The sequence below is a fragment of the Lentinus tigrinus genome (genome assembly GCF_003813185.1).
Source record: "Lentinus tigrinus ALCF2SS1-7 unplaced genomic scaffold L226scaffold_1, whole genome shotgun sequence".
NCBI lineage: Eukaryota > Fungi > Basidiomycota > Agaricomycetes > Polyporales > Polyporaceae > Lentinus > Lentinus tigrinus.
Window position 1 is genome coordinate 3,129,696 of NW_027137910.1, and position 12,898 is coordinate 3,142,593.

Genomic DNA, 12,898 nt, shown 5'->3' on the forward strand with positions numbered 1-12,898 from the left:
CCCCATTCAGTCGACCTTCCTCGCCAGCTGACGAGTAGGCTCACAGCTCCAGCCCAGCGGTGGGGGCTCGATCCGGCGGCTTGCACATGGAGGTCAACGAAGACTAGGTTTAGGCGCGAACAACGATACCGCATGACGGCATGGCCACAACGACTGTGGGTATAAAAGCCCTCTTCAGGATTGCCTCGTCATGCAGGACCATCCGCCGAACTGTTCTACACGTGTGGGACAGTGCTCACTGGAGGTCACGACCTCGACCACACGCACCCTCGACGAACTCCCGCCGTCGGGGGTTCATCGAGGCGCGTAAGGAACGAGGGTCGTCGGGCAGGTAAGTACCCTGTATTCAGATACGGCTCGGTCCCCGACGCGGTCGGGGCGACCCCAACATAACATAGGCCAGCAGGGAGCTCACCCTCGAACACAATCTCGAGGTCCCGAAATTCAGCGGTGCAGTGGGACGATCAAGGGTTGTTCGGATGTGTCTTGGGCAAGCTGACGCGCTCAGATCAGACATTTGCATTCAAGGGAAGCAGAAGACCCTCACTGAATGATGACGACGGCAACGGATATACGATGGAGAAACGCTTCGGCGCGACGCCACGAAGACTGAGAACAAGTGCTTGCCGTCATACAGTTCTCGGAACATTGGAGAAGCTCTTACAAGAAGCTGGTGCTCGGGGCGGGGGATATCCGAGCTGGTGGGTGTTCGGTAGTAATAAGGTACGATAGAGACATAGACAGACACCTTGATGAGCATTTGCACGCCGCCTGGGCACTTCTTGATTTGTTCATCGTGACGTGGGATTGCTATGGTCATGGCTCGATAGGCAATGATACAGGAGAATACGCACCGATGAGGAACCATCTGTACCTGAGCTCGAGGCCGGAGCGCGCCGACATCCAAAGCAGAAAGCCAAGATGACATTACAAAGCTGCAAATACAACAAGACTGCTGCCCAAGTCAGCACTGGCGAAGTGCTAAGGGTTATGTAGGTCGTGTGACGCACCAAAGGTACAATCGAGGACGGACCACAACCTCATCTCGCCGAGCTCATGCTCAGCTCTCGTCCATGGCATCATCACCAGCAGGCTTTGTCTTCCCAGATCGTCTCCTGTCATTCTCGTCCAGATCAGTGACGAGCGACATGCCCGCCTCCTGTATGTACTGGACACTCCGCTTCTCGTCGAAGAAGAAGTCGTATGCACGTCGCACGTCTTGCTCTCCGACCGCTTCCGCTTTGCGTTTCCTCGCAAGCATCTGAGCACAAGAGATGAGGTTGAGCACGTAACGTAGAGTTGTCTCCGTTGCCAGATTTGAGAGGATCGCCATGGCTTCGGGGGTGAGGGATACATCCTCCTCTTCGCATCTGTAGTGGGCAGTAAAGGTCACGTCAGACGTTTTCTTCACTCATGTGTCATCCAAAGTCCCCTACCTGATCTTGATGATCTGCTCGATGTCTTCTTTACTATACTGGCTGGTGCTGACGATGAGTACCCGGTCGAGCAAGTCTGCCGGAAGACCGTGAGGACTGATCATGTTCGTCCCACGTATCCGTGCTTTGCCCCGGTTCGACGCCATGATTACGAGCGGTGCGAGCTCGTTCTCAAGCGCCCTATTGAGGAATGAGAAACACTCAATGTCGAGCATGTGGACTTCGTCGATGAACAGCACCTGGACTCCGAGTGCTCAATGTATGGACCATACGGAGGTAGTGACATACTCACCCCTGGGATGATCTCCGCCTTGCCTTCTTCTCGCCATTCCGCCACTTTCGCGTTGATCTGGTTGCGGAGCTCTGGCTTGATCTCACCAGTGTCGCCTGCGAAGAGTGCTAGGAAACCTTGTGTCCGGCTATTGATGACATCGATTTCGTGCAGCGACACCGTGTGTACGACCTCCTTACGCTTTTGGATCTCGCCTTCTGGACATTGCACGAACTTCGTCTGTGAGAGAACACGGTGTCAACAAGGAGCCTTTCAAATTCGACACGGTCACATACGTCGGCGCCCATGGCATCGTAGTCCCTTGACCGCGCGAACGACCGGCCAAGTTTCGTGATCTTGCCCGAGGTCTTGTCAATGGCAATGACGTCGCCTGCGGTAACCTTCTCCTTCGACAGAGCATCGATCATTTTGTTCCCCAAGTCATAGATGGTCTCCATGTCGGTGGTCTTGATGGTGAGCTTGCCCGTCTTGGTCGCCTACATGCGCTCACTTAGTGACAAGAAATGCGTACAAAAAGGCAATGGACATACCCCAGTCAAACTCCGGTCAATCTGAATCTCCACTACCTCTCCCTCAATGAGCTCTGTCTCCTCCTTGATGCGCACACCAATGCTCCGTCGGAATGCTTGCGTGAGAGCCTCCGTCTTCGACATGGAGAGCGAGAACACCTCGCTCGCAGCGATCATAGTGAAGGGCACATCCGGTCCCAAAGTCTGCGCCATGCCTGCACGAACGCGTTCTCATGCGATACGTGTATGAAAGAGCTGTTCAGACGTACCTAGGGCAATAGCAGTTTTCCCCGTCGACGGCGGACCCGCGAAGAGCATGGCGCGTCCGGCTATGCGCCCCTCCTGGACCATTTTGAGGATCATCCCCGCCGCTTTCCGCGCCTTGGCCTGCCCAACCATACCCTGAGATGTCTCACGAGGCTCCAACCGGTCGTCGAGCCCCAGACCGCGGATGTGCGAGTGCGCACCTATGTCATTCTGCCTCAGTACAACAATCGAAGTTGAACGCGGTGGCTGAAACACACCTATCCGTTCCATCTTGGTGATTTCCCGCAGCTCAGCGGTACCGGTAGATATTTGTGTTGCCTGAGCCAAGCATAGCAGATAATTGTGAGCAATATGATTACATGGAGGAGATACACGAGCCGCATACCATGGCGGGAGGTTGAGAAGGTTGAGACGCGCGTTGCCCGACGCGGCGCCAAAAGAGCTCTCTTTCTTTTGCACCGTGACCGTGCGCGTGTCTGCTGCTGTCCACTTCGTCTCTCTCGCCTCGCCGACGTCGGGCGCAGCGACGAGCAGCTCCCCATGTTCTCGTCCGCACGATGTCTCCTCCGCTCCGCCTTTTCCACCCTTAGCATCAACGCCAGCAGCGCGTCTTCGTCTACTTTCGCCTCCTCGTCATCTGCTGTCCTTCCTCATGTCCTGAACGGAGCACGTCGGTATGCCACGGAGGTCACGACAGCGCAGCAGTCGCCGTCAGAGGTCAACGCCGCCCTTGCGCGCACGTCTGTCCTCTACAAAACGTACAAGCCCATCACCCCTGGTATCCGACACCTCAAACGTCCCCTCTCTCCTCACCTCTACCAGGGCCGGCCCCTCCGCGAGCTCACCGTCCCTCTACGGAGACGCGGTGGACGGAACCACCACGGACGTATCACCGTTCGTTTCCTTGGTGGAGGACACAAGCAGCGTATTCGTCTTGTCGACTTCATGCGCACCGAGTCCGGTCCGTGCGACGTCGTGCGCATTGAGTACGACCCCGGTCGCTCTGCGCACATCGCGCTCATCAAGAACCGTAACCCGGACTTGTGCGGTGGCAAGGTGTGGAGCTACATCCTCGCTCCCGACAACCTCCGTGCAGGGGACGTTGTCGAGAGCTTCAGGCAGGGCATCCCGGATGGCCTCGTGCCAGGGTTTACGGACTCGAAGGAGGTCAGAGGAATGACCACGACGGTGACGGAGTCCCAGTCGCAGACTGCGTCCACTGCTTCGCTTGCGCTCGGTGTCCTGCGGTCGATTACCATCAAGCCCGGCAACGTCGTCCCTCTCCGTCTCATCCCTCCCGGTACCATCATCCACAATGTCGCACTTAACCCGCAGGGTCGCGCAGTGCTTGTACGGTCGGCCGGGACGTTCGCGCAGGTCGTCGTGCACGAGGATTCGGGCCGTTACTCGCACGTACGCTTGCAGAGCGGTGAAGTGCGTAAGGTCCTCCAGGACTGCGTTGCGACGATTGGCAAGGTCAGCAACCCGCTTTGGAAGAACCGTAACCTGGGCAAGGCTGGCAGGAACCGCTGGCTTGGACGCAGGCCGCGTGTCCGTGGTATGGCCATGAACAGGTATGCAAACTGTGCGTCGCATGCCGCCATACGTGCTCATACTCGATTGCAGGTGCGATCACCCTCACGGAGGAGGTCGTGGAAAGTCGAAGGGTAACAAGCAGCCACGCTCCGTCTGGGGCTGGCTCGCGAAGGGCAAGCGTACGCGTAAGCCTGGACCGAAGGGCCCCAAGAACAGCAACAAGTTGGTCGTTCGCGAGCGCCCTCGGGGCAAGGAGAAGCGGGGTCTGTAGATGTGGAGGAATTGTTCTCTATGTCGTTTGGGTGGGCACATGCTAGATCATACAGTCTCCTACATAATACACCATTATAGTACCGCCCTCCTCTCCTCGCGATTGTGGGATGTCTTTCGTTGCAACAGTGGAGGACAGGGAGGTGAGTCATGCGCTCCTGTGCCATGCTCGAAGGAGGCAAATGCGCGCGGTGGTGTCTTGAGGAACTCTTTGCCTGGTCATCGCGGAACAACCGATACCTCTCTCCTCGACACCGAGCCCAGCAGTCGCTCGAACACCGCTGTAGCACCACAATATGGCTTTACCAGGTCCGGATTCCTTACTGCCACAGCGTTGGTATGGCGCGTCACGAAGAGCAGTAAGTTCTCTCACTTGTGGTGTCATGCCTCCGCATCATCCTCTTCTTCCTCTTCGTCCTCTTCGCTCTTCTTCGGGACCTTCGCCTCCTTGTTGTCCTCCCTCTTTCCTACTGCGTCTCTCCACGCGGTTAGAGATTCCCCTATTTGGCTCTTCGTCTGCAATACCGCCTTTCGCAGCTCTTCATAGTAGCCCTTCTGTCCGACGGAGGACGGATCGGGCAAGGATGTCTGCAAGGTATGATTGGTCTGCAATCCTGCCGGCGTGGGGGTACCAGGAGGCGGACTGAGGTTGTATGTCGCAGATAGCGTGGATGTCATGAGCCGTATTGAGCGTGCGTTAACCAGTTGGAGGCGGGAACGGAAGGGTTGCAAGCCCGAGGTTGCTGAAGTTGGCGGTAAGTATGGAACGGCAATCGCCGGACATGATCTCGACGTCAAGAGAACACGTTTTTGCAGGTTTTATCATGCACCGGCTCTGCTCTGTGCACCTTGTCCTCCGTCCCTCATCTTCTCCTGCCCACCATGCCGGTTTTTGTGCGCTAGCAACCAAGGGTCCCTGCTTCATACCCTTGGTTGCTCCTACTCGCCGTCGACCGCTTAGAGACGATAGACAATACCCGCCATAGACAGGACTTCACTAGACTTTCCTCGGGCTTCTCGATTTTCCATTCAACGGGCATCCGGGTCTCAAGAGCGATTCTACATCGTATAATCCTAGACGTACATTCTAGACGAAAACAACAATTAGACGGGTCTTCGCTACGCATAGACGATAGACATGGCATCAAGACACCCTGTCCCTCCGACGTCCTCCCTTCCACCTCTCGCCCGTCTGGCCACCTATTCGACGGCGCATATCGCAGAGGCGATCGACAACTTGCGCTCCATATACTGCCCGCAGGCCCTCGCGACTCTCCCGCAGCCCAAGGCGCTCCCGAAGCACCTCGTCCACGACACCTCCGTTCCCGATTCCGGTTATGCCTCCGCCGAGGGAGAGGACGACTCGGATGACGAGTACGATGAAGACGACACGCCGTTTGACATCGACGTCCTCCGGTCGGATACCTTCGAGCGCGAGTTCGCAATACGCTGGCTCACCGGATTCGCCGGGCGCTCCGACGTGTGGGTCTACTCAGAGACCTCCGACGAAGAAGCGGACGCGCGGGCAGCTCTTGTGGACTCTGCCGCGTCCATCCTCTCCGTGTTCGCAGGAAAGGACGAGGACGAGGAGGCACTCACGCGTACGTTCTCCTTCCCCACTAGCCCGGGATTGCGCGCCGACAGCTGTTGCGCCGTACATGTCGAGTTGAACGACGCGCCCCTGCTCAGCGACGACCATACTTCTGTTGGTCTGCAGAGCTGGGGCAGTTCCATCCGCCTCGCAGAGCGCATGTGCCTCGACCCTGGCGCGTTTGCACTGTCTCTCGTTCGTTCCACCGAGCCGAGCTTGCGCATCCTCGAGCTCGGTGCAGGGACAGGCTTGTTGAGCATCGCCGCGGCGAAGCTCCTTGCATCCGTCGAGGTCATCGCGACGGATTACCACCCCTCGGTCCTCGACAATCTTCGCGAGAATGTCTCCACGAATTTCTCCACCCCTTCCGCCTGCCCCATCGACGTCCTCGCCCTCGACTGGCAGAACCCTGTTTATGAAGGCGCACTTGCGAGTCGGTTCGATGTCATCCTGGCCGCGGATGTGGTGTACCACCCCGAGCACGCGCGCTGGATCAAGGCATGCGTCGAACGTCTCCTCACCCACGGCTCGCATGGCGTCTTCTGGCTGATCATTCCGCTTCGTCCGACCGGGAGACACGCAGGCATGAGCGATACAGTGGAAGCCGTGTTTCCTCGCGCATCCGACGTCCAGCGCAAGGAGCTTGCAATTCTCCGCGTCCAAGAGCTCACAAAGCAGGAGGGTGTTGGGAGGGCGGACGAGGGCGGGTATAAGCTCTACAAGATTGGCTGGGCCTAGCTTACCTCGCGTTCTCTCCGGACACGCTGTTGACGTCACGTTCGAAGGGCTATTTGGGTGCGAAGACTGGGATACTTATATGCGTATGTATGTTACATGCTCTTGTACATTGCTATAATACCATAAACAATTATGATGAGATAGTGCGGTCGTTTCATGTCGTCCCCTGACGTCCACCTTCCCCTCGAGTCAACGGCGCTGACTGAGGTTGAAGAGGGCATATGCAGCGTTCATCACGTCGTCGTCGTGCGCGGGATGCACCGCCACGGGATCCTCCTTGTGCACCTCCTTCGGTGCGTCTACCTGCTTCGTCTTCACCGGGTCCTGCATCGATAGCCCACCAAAGTCGAAACTGCTTGAGGGCGTCACTGGTGCCTCAGAGAGCACGCCTTCGGTGTCCGTGTCGTGCATATCCCAGTCCGCCACAGGGATGTCGAGGTTTTCCTCGTCCTCCTCCTCCTTGTGCATCTCTCGCGCCGTACGCGACGCCGGCTGAGGAAGTACCGTGCGTCGTGCCTCCCTCTTGTGTCCGTGTTGCCCATGCTCCTTGCGGTGGTGATGATGCTTCCTGTCTTTGCTCTTTTTGTCCTTTTCCCCGTGCACACCACGATGGTGCACCTTCTCCCGCTCCCGCTCCTTCTCACCCATCATCTCCCTCGCACACGCGTATTCAAGCGTAAGCCGCCGGCTCCCGTACCCATACCGGACGAACTCGCGCTCCGAACGCGCAACAGGCTCAGGCGCGGCAGGCGACGACGGCATGTTCTGCCACAGCGCCACCTTGCCCTCCTTCGTATCCTCGGGTTCTGGGGTCTGGGGCCGGGCGGGGGACGACGACGACGGGACGCACTGCAGCTGTGGCGGGGTGCGCGGGAGGAGGGCAGGGCGCTCTGCGCGTGCGGCGATGTCGTCGAGGGAGATCGTGCGTGCGGGCTTGTGCCGGACGTGTCGTGCGAGGGCGTGGGACGCGTCGTGTTCGCGGTCGCGGTCGCGTTTCCGGGATGTGGCGGAGAGCGTGGAGTTGCCGGAGAGGGTACGTGTGCGTGTGCGTTCGAGGACGCGGACCGTGTGGATCGTGTTGCCTGACGCGTCAGAGAAGGGCGAGGACGGCGGGAGAGGCATGGGGGACGATGGTGGGAGCGACAGTGAGTGGGGGTGTGAGAGCTGCACGACAGGCTCGGAGAGCTGACGGTGTATGCGGCGGTCTGTCTGACGTTTGTTCTGGAACCAGACTGTGACGGAGCGGATGTCGCTGTGCGTGTGGTCAGCAGCGTGTACTTCGTGTGCTACGACGCGTTGTGGAAGAAGATATGGACGCATATATACGATGGGGCATGAAGAAAGGAAGGACATGGGAGAATGACACCGCCGGCGCGGGCGAAGAATGGAAGCGAAAGGGGATACTCACATCTCTGCATCCTTTGCGACCTGTTCGCGTTCTTCACGCGTTGGATGAGAGGCCTTGCGGTAGAGGTGCTCCAGCATCATGAGTTGCACGCTGGAGAAGCGTTTCCGAGTGCGTTTGACTGCGCCGTCACTGTTCGTGTCGGCGGAGTGGACGCTGCTTGCGTCGAACCCGGCCATAGAGTCGTCGGAGCCCATGCTCGACATGGACGATGTCCTAGAAAGGGAGGAGGAAGCCATTGAGAGCATGGCGGGTAGACGGAGGACAAAGGTAGCGGGGGCAAAACGCGCGAGGACAAGCGGCGCATCGGGTATTTATCCAGGGCAACACGGAGTTGATCAACGCACACTCACCGCGTACACAACGCGTCCGCGTCCGTCACGTGGGCGTGTCCAGTCGCGTGCACACGTGACCAACGCGGTTTGTTGAACGCCAGTAGCGCCGACACGAAGGCATGCTTCGGTTCCTTGAATCCTTCTTCGCGTTCATGCTTTTGCGGATGGCGGAGAACATAAGGACGAGGAGAGGAGGCATAACAAAGTTTGATGAAGTGATGATGATACATGGACTATGCTACATCGATTGGTGTTGCTTCAACTAAACGGCCGACGAACCCTCAGTGCGACGTTCCATTGTAGGGGCCCTTCTTCCTCAACATTTCCTCGTCCTCCGCCTGGAGCTCGGCATCGATCTGCGCTCCTCTCGAGGGCTCGTTTCCATGTCTCTGTGCAGGCTCAAGAGGGTTGGTCACAGTTTGTTGACGCTCCTCGCGCTCGGCCTGACGCTCCTGAACCGCCTCCTGCTTAGCGCGGATTTCGAGGTTGCGGTTGTCCCTACAAGAATAAAGCCGTCAACAACTGAGTAAAATCAGTGACATTGGATGAGGATAAGTATCGCACTTGGGGTCATGGATATCGTGAGCGTTCTTCTGCCCTTCAGAAAGCTCGGACTTCCTCCGCTCGATCTCAGCACGGCGGTCGGCCTCAGAGTATCTGGTGCACAAGTATAAGCATTGACGCTCTCTAAACGCGCACCAAACAAAACTCCTCATACCTCTGGTCGCCATCGTTGTAGATCTGAGGGTTGCCAACGTTGGACTGCATAGCTCCGGACGACATGGTGGTGATGTGTATGATGTTCGATAGTTAGGAGAAAGTAGTGGGGGATGATTGAAGACCAGATGAAGACAATGTGGGTGAGTGAGTGAGACAGGTCCGTCGAGCTTGGTTCTTATACACCAGCCAACATGGCGCACCGACGTCAGCAAAAGCCTGAGGATGGGGCGCAGTGACGTCAGTTTTGCCACCTTCCAAGGAGAGGACATCGCTTACCCTGGTTAGGACCACCCCATGATCGTCACCGACATCTAGCTATGCGACTTCCGAGCAAACACAATTAAAATATCGCACCTTCTAAACAAACAGGCGTAGCATGGCGATGGAGTCCGCGCGAAGTTGGTAAACTGCAGTGAAGATGGCGCACGGCCTCGTGGATCTCAGCCGCCGAGGCGTCTGTCTGATTCGGGTCGACACGGATGGTGTTTTGTTACTGCCGCAACATCGTCTGGCGTGTGGAATATGAACCCTGGCAGGTCGTTGTTGTTCAATTCCGTATACCATGCAGTCGTCGTGAATATGACTCAAATCTCAAGAAGGTACATCGATGAGAAACGTCGAGGAAGAGCGCTTGCTGCAGCACTACTGCAGTCTGCAGCAGGCCAGTACCAGAAGCCATTTGCTCGACCATGAAAAATGCTATCCAGGTCGAGGGCTGAGTCTCATAATGCAAGAGATTAATCTGCGCTGCAGACGATGTGAAAGGTGGAGGCGTCGGATGTTAACCTGCATTGGAAAGACGTCTGGTTTGTCAGAACAAGTGTGGAATTGATGGGACAGTGATAGGTGCCGGTACGAAGCAGCAAGCTATAGCTTCGTGGCATACCAGTACAGTGGAGCATTGAAGAAGCCTCCGGTAGGCCCGCAGTTGCAAAGAAGGCCAAGGACGAAAGGTGGTCGATCGTTTGGTCGAGGTCTTACGGAGTGGCGTATCCTCCGACACAAGCGCCCACCGCAGTCTCAACAGTCCTTAGCTCGCGACGCTCTCCTACGACGAACACCGGCCTGTATGCGCATAAATGTCATACAGTAGGCACGAGAAACCTGTAGAAGAGCCGTATATGAAGTGAGAAGCGGAGACGACGGTCTAATATCGCAGAAAAGCGTGAAAGGGCAATCTTCCAGCCTGGCGGGCGCGGAAGTTGGCCCAAGCGCGAGACGTTCTGGTGTTCTGGTGCTTTGTTGGCTCGGAAGTTTCAACCGTGGGAAACACGCCATCGGACCTTCAACAAGACTCGCAGAGTCAGCTCGTCGTCCCACCCGCCCCTCATCGTCCCCAACCACCACCGCCGCGACTCGCGCCCTCAAGTATTCGCCGTCGCTCATCGACTGTCTACCCACAACCTCTCAACTAACCCCTCATCTAACAACTATGGCCCGTACCAAGGTTAGTAGATGTCTTATCATCGCCATCACCTCGACGTCGTCGCTGACGACGCTCTCGACAGCAAACTGCCCGCAAGTCCACCGGAGGTGGGTATTATCTCGAGGCTTCTTCGCCCTGGCGCTGTCGAAGATCAGTCAAAGCTGAGGTATATTCGTCTTCCAGGCAAGGCCCCCCGTAAGCAGCTCGCCACCAAGGCTGCGAGGAAGACGGCGACGGCGGTACGTGCCCATCTTCTTCCGTGAGGAGCCCTCTCTGACCAGATGCTGTGGGTTGCGGGTTTCCATGCGTTTCCGAACTGCCCCTGTGCCGCTTTGTTGTTGTATGTTGTCATCTTTCGGAACAGGCCGCGACCGGCGGTGTCAAGAAGCCTCATCGTTTCCGGCCCGGAACGGTCGCTCTCCGTGAAATCCGGCGCTACCAGAAGTCCACCGAGCTGCTCATCCGCAAGCTCCCCTTCCAGCGTCTCGTTCGTGAGATCGCTCAGGACTTCAAGGTACGCTCGCTGCGCAGGTCGTTCATTGCACTGAGCTGACTGTCATCGTGTAGACCGATCTCCGCTTCCAGTCCTCCGCCGTCATGGCCCTCCAGGAGGCCGCTGAGGCTTACCTCGTCTCCCTCTTCGAGGACACCAACTTGGCTGCTATCCACGCTAAGCGTGTGACTATCCAGCCCAAGGATCTGGTATGTGCTGTTCCTCGTCGTGGTTCATCTTACGCTGACCCGTTGTACCCCAGGCTCTCGCTCGCCGTCTCCGTGGTGAGCGGTCTTAAGCACCTGCCCATCTCATGGACACGCCTCCGGTCTGGTCTCTGCTATACTACACTGTATTCGTCTCCTCGTATTTCGCTCGTCCTGTCTGGTCTCATGCAGGCCTTGTATATTGTAGTGCCTCTCGATTGTGCCGTTTGACATATGTATTGGAGGTTGGTAGATGAATGATATTTTCATGCCCAACTGTACCTACACTCAGAATTGCGCGACGATGAAGGAAAGACGCACAAGAGTGCGGCTTGGTGAGTTGTCTTCCAACTCCTCGACCCGCGGGTTGCAACGGGGCGGGCGGGAGATACTGGGTACGGTTGGGGAGAGTGGAGTCGGGGCCCAGCATTGTCGTGTCCGGCGCTTGTACGTCACGTGGTTGACGCGTCGCGAAACCTTACTCGCGTTTCGCGTAGACGGGACTCGCACGGCCCTTGGAATATACAGAGTATGAGCCGTCGTGCGATGCGTACAATCCCCCATGGCCATGCCGTCGACGGAGGGGATGCGTGTGCCGCCTGCAAGGGGGCCCCCAAGCTTGGCCCCACGTGAAGAATTTCCTTTGGTCGAGGAGTACTGGGTAAGAATATATTTCTGTGCATCCGGCGCATCCTAATACGACTTGTACGTCTGCTTATCCAAATAGGTGAGGTTCATCTACAAACTCTCCAGGTAAAGAGCGCGCCCAATATCTCTGGGCGCCGGCCCCCGTTCCAATCCACCTAGTACGGACTACCGCCTGCGAATTTGCACAAGGTGGCCCAGATGTCAGATCATTCCCCGGAGAACTACCGAGACGACGTATCCATGGCCTGGAGCTCTATTACAGGACGCGCTCTCCGGGGTCGGAGTCGAGGATCCACTTCTCTGATGAGAGGCGGATGGCGTCGAAACCGCGATCGCTGTACATCATCTGGTTGCGAGTCATGGGCCGGCTCCGATATTGGAGGGCTTGTGTAGACCACCTTGCTCTATGAGTGCCTGTTGGCTTTGCCGTGCATTAACTGCAATGTCCATAGGTCTCATTTAGTTGCGATAGTCACTCGTTCCTAGCTGCGACGGCCATCTCAAGCGCGTCGAAGGCTCGATCCGCATAGCTCTGCATAGCCACACGCAAAATCTGACACCCGACTGCCACTTGTCCACCACGATCCTCGTCCATTATCGAATACTGGATGACTTTCCATAAGACTCTGCGGCTCTACGGACGTCCGTAGATACAAAATCTGGCCTATCCGCCGAGATACCGAGGCAGATTCGGGCTCCGCTGATGGCAGAGCCTCCGTAGACCAAGCAAGCGCTCAAAATCTAGAAGGGGGGGTCGACCCCCCTTTCTAGACCTAAACGCGTCCGCAGATGCCTCGCTAAGGCTCGCTAAGAGCCCTCCACGACTGGAAAGGCAGTCGACATCATTACAAATCCTGTTGCCATCACTAGAAACCAGATTGGGAGCTGACAAAGGCTGACATAACGCTGGTTCCGAGACTCATCCGACCAGCGTCTTGTCAGCCAGCGCCCAAGATAAACGCCGCAGATCAAGCTCCGCTTAGAATCTACGGCGACCGTAAACCCGCAGAGTCTTATGGAAAGTCA

General features: G+C 57.1%; 7 protein-coding genes across 7 annotated transcripts; 3 read left to right on the forward strand and 4 right to left on the reverse strand.

Annotated features, from left to right (window-relative positions):
- Positions 1-627: 627 nt before the first annotated feature.
- On the reverse strand, positions 628-2,783 carry L226DRAFT_528914 (TIP49-domain-containing protein). The gene is made up of 9 exons (XM_067679487.1): positions 2,762-2,783; positions 2,507-2,704; positions 2,259-2,452; positions 2,004-2,204; positions 1,729-1,947; positions 1,437-1,675; positions 1,011-1,370; positions 855-952; positions 628-781 (listed from the first exon to the last, which is right to left on the reverse strand). Exons 1-7 carry the CDS (start codon positions 2,772-2,774, stop codon positions 1,061-1,063), a joined length of 1,374 nt encoding a protein of 457 aa, XP_067543358.1. The 5' UTR covers positions 2,775-2,783; the 3' UTR covers positions 628-781; positions 855-952; positions 1,011-1,060.
- A 155-nt stretch (positions 2,784-2,938) lies between these two features.
- Positions 2,939-4,415, forward strand: L226DRAFT_556471 (mitochondrial 54S ribosomal protein uL2m). Its single transcript, XM_067683135.1, has 2 exons — positions 2,939-4,078; positions 4,131-4,415. The coding sequence occupies exons 1-2, from the start codon at positions 3,045-3,047 to the stop codon at positions 4,309-4,311; spliced, it is 1,215 nt and encodes a 404-aa protein (XP_067543359.1). The 5' UTR covers positions 2,939-3,044; the 3' UTR covers positions 4,312-4,415.
- L226DRAFT_528916 (uncharacterized protein) lies at positions 4,314-5,035 on the reverse strand. The gene is made up of 2 exons (XM_067679488.1): positions 4,684-5,035; positions 4,314-4,633 (listed from the first exon to the last, which is right to left on the reverse strand). The coding sequence occupies exon 1, from the start codon at positions 4,986-4,988 to the stop codon at positions 4,692-4,694; it is 297 nt and encodes a 98-aa protein (XP_067543360.1). The 5' UTR covers positions 4,989-5,035; the 3' UTR covers positions 4,314-4,633; positions 4,684-4,691.
- Positions 5,036-5,166: 131 nt separating this feature from the next.
- Positions 5,167-6,795, forward strand: L226DRAFT_528917 (uncharacterized protein). Its single transcript, XM_067679489.1, has one exon. The coding sequence runs from the start codon at positions 5,449-5,451 to the stop codon at positions 6,637-6,639; it is 1,191 nt and encodes a 396-aa protein (XP_067543361.1). The 5' UTR covers positions 5,167-5,448; the 3' UTR covers positions 6,640-6,795.
- Positions 6,796-6,828: 33 nt separating this feature from the next.
- L226DRAFT_565322 (uncharacterized protein) lies at positions 6,829-8,250 on the reverse strand (the record flags this gene model as incomplete). The annotated part of the gene is made up of 2 exons (XM_067683784.1): positions 6,829-7,891; positions 8,048-8,250. The coding sequence occupies 2 exons, from the start codon at positions 8,248-8,250 to the stop codon at positions 6,829-6,831; spliced, it is 1,266 nt and encodes a 421-aa protein (XP_067543362.1).
- Positions 8,251-8,568: 318 nt separating this feature from the next.
- Positions 8,569-9,484, reverse strand: L226DRAFT_607854 (uncharacterized protein). The gene is made up of 4 exons (XM_067685861.1): positions 9,376-9,484; positions 9,098-9,315; positions 8,944-9,036; positions 8,569-8,877 (listed from the first exon to the last, which is right to left on the reverse strand). The coding sequence occupies exons 2-4, from the start codon at positions 9,160-9,162 to the stop codon at positions 8,661-8,663; spliced, it is 375 nt and encodes a 124-aa protein (XP_067543363.1). The 5' UTR covers positions 9,163-9,315; positions 9,376-9,484; the 3' UTR covers positions 8,569-8,660.
- A 955-nt stretch (positions 9,485-10,439) lies between these two features.
- Positions 10,440-11,514, forward strand: L226DRAFT_528920 (histone H3). The gene is made up of 6 exons (XM_067679490.1): positions 10,440-10,546; positions 10,608-10,632; positions 10,709-10,764; positions 10,890-11,039; positions 11,093-11,227; positions 11,281-11,514. The coding sequence occupies exons 1-6, from the start codon at positions 10,532-10,534 to the stop codon at positions 11,314-11,316; spliced, it is 417 nt and encodes a 138-aa protein (XP_067543364.1). The 5' UTR covers positions 10,440-10,531; the 3' UTR covers positions 11,317-11,514.
- Positions 11,515-12,898: the final 1,384 nt, after the last annotated feature.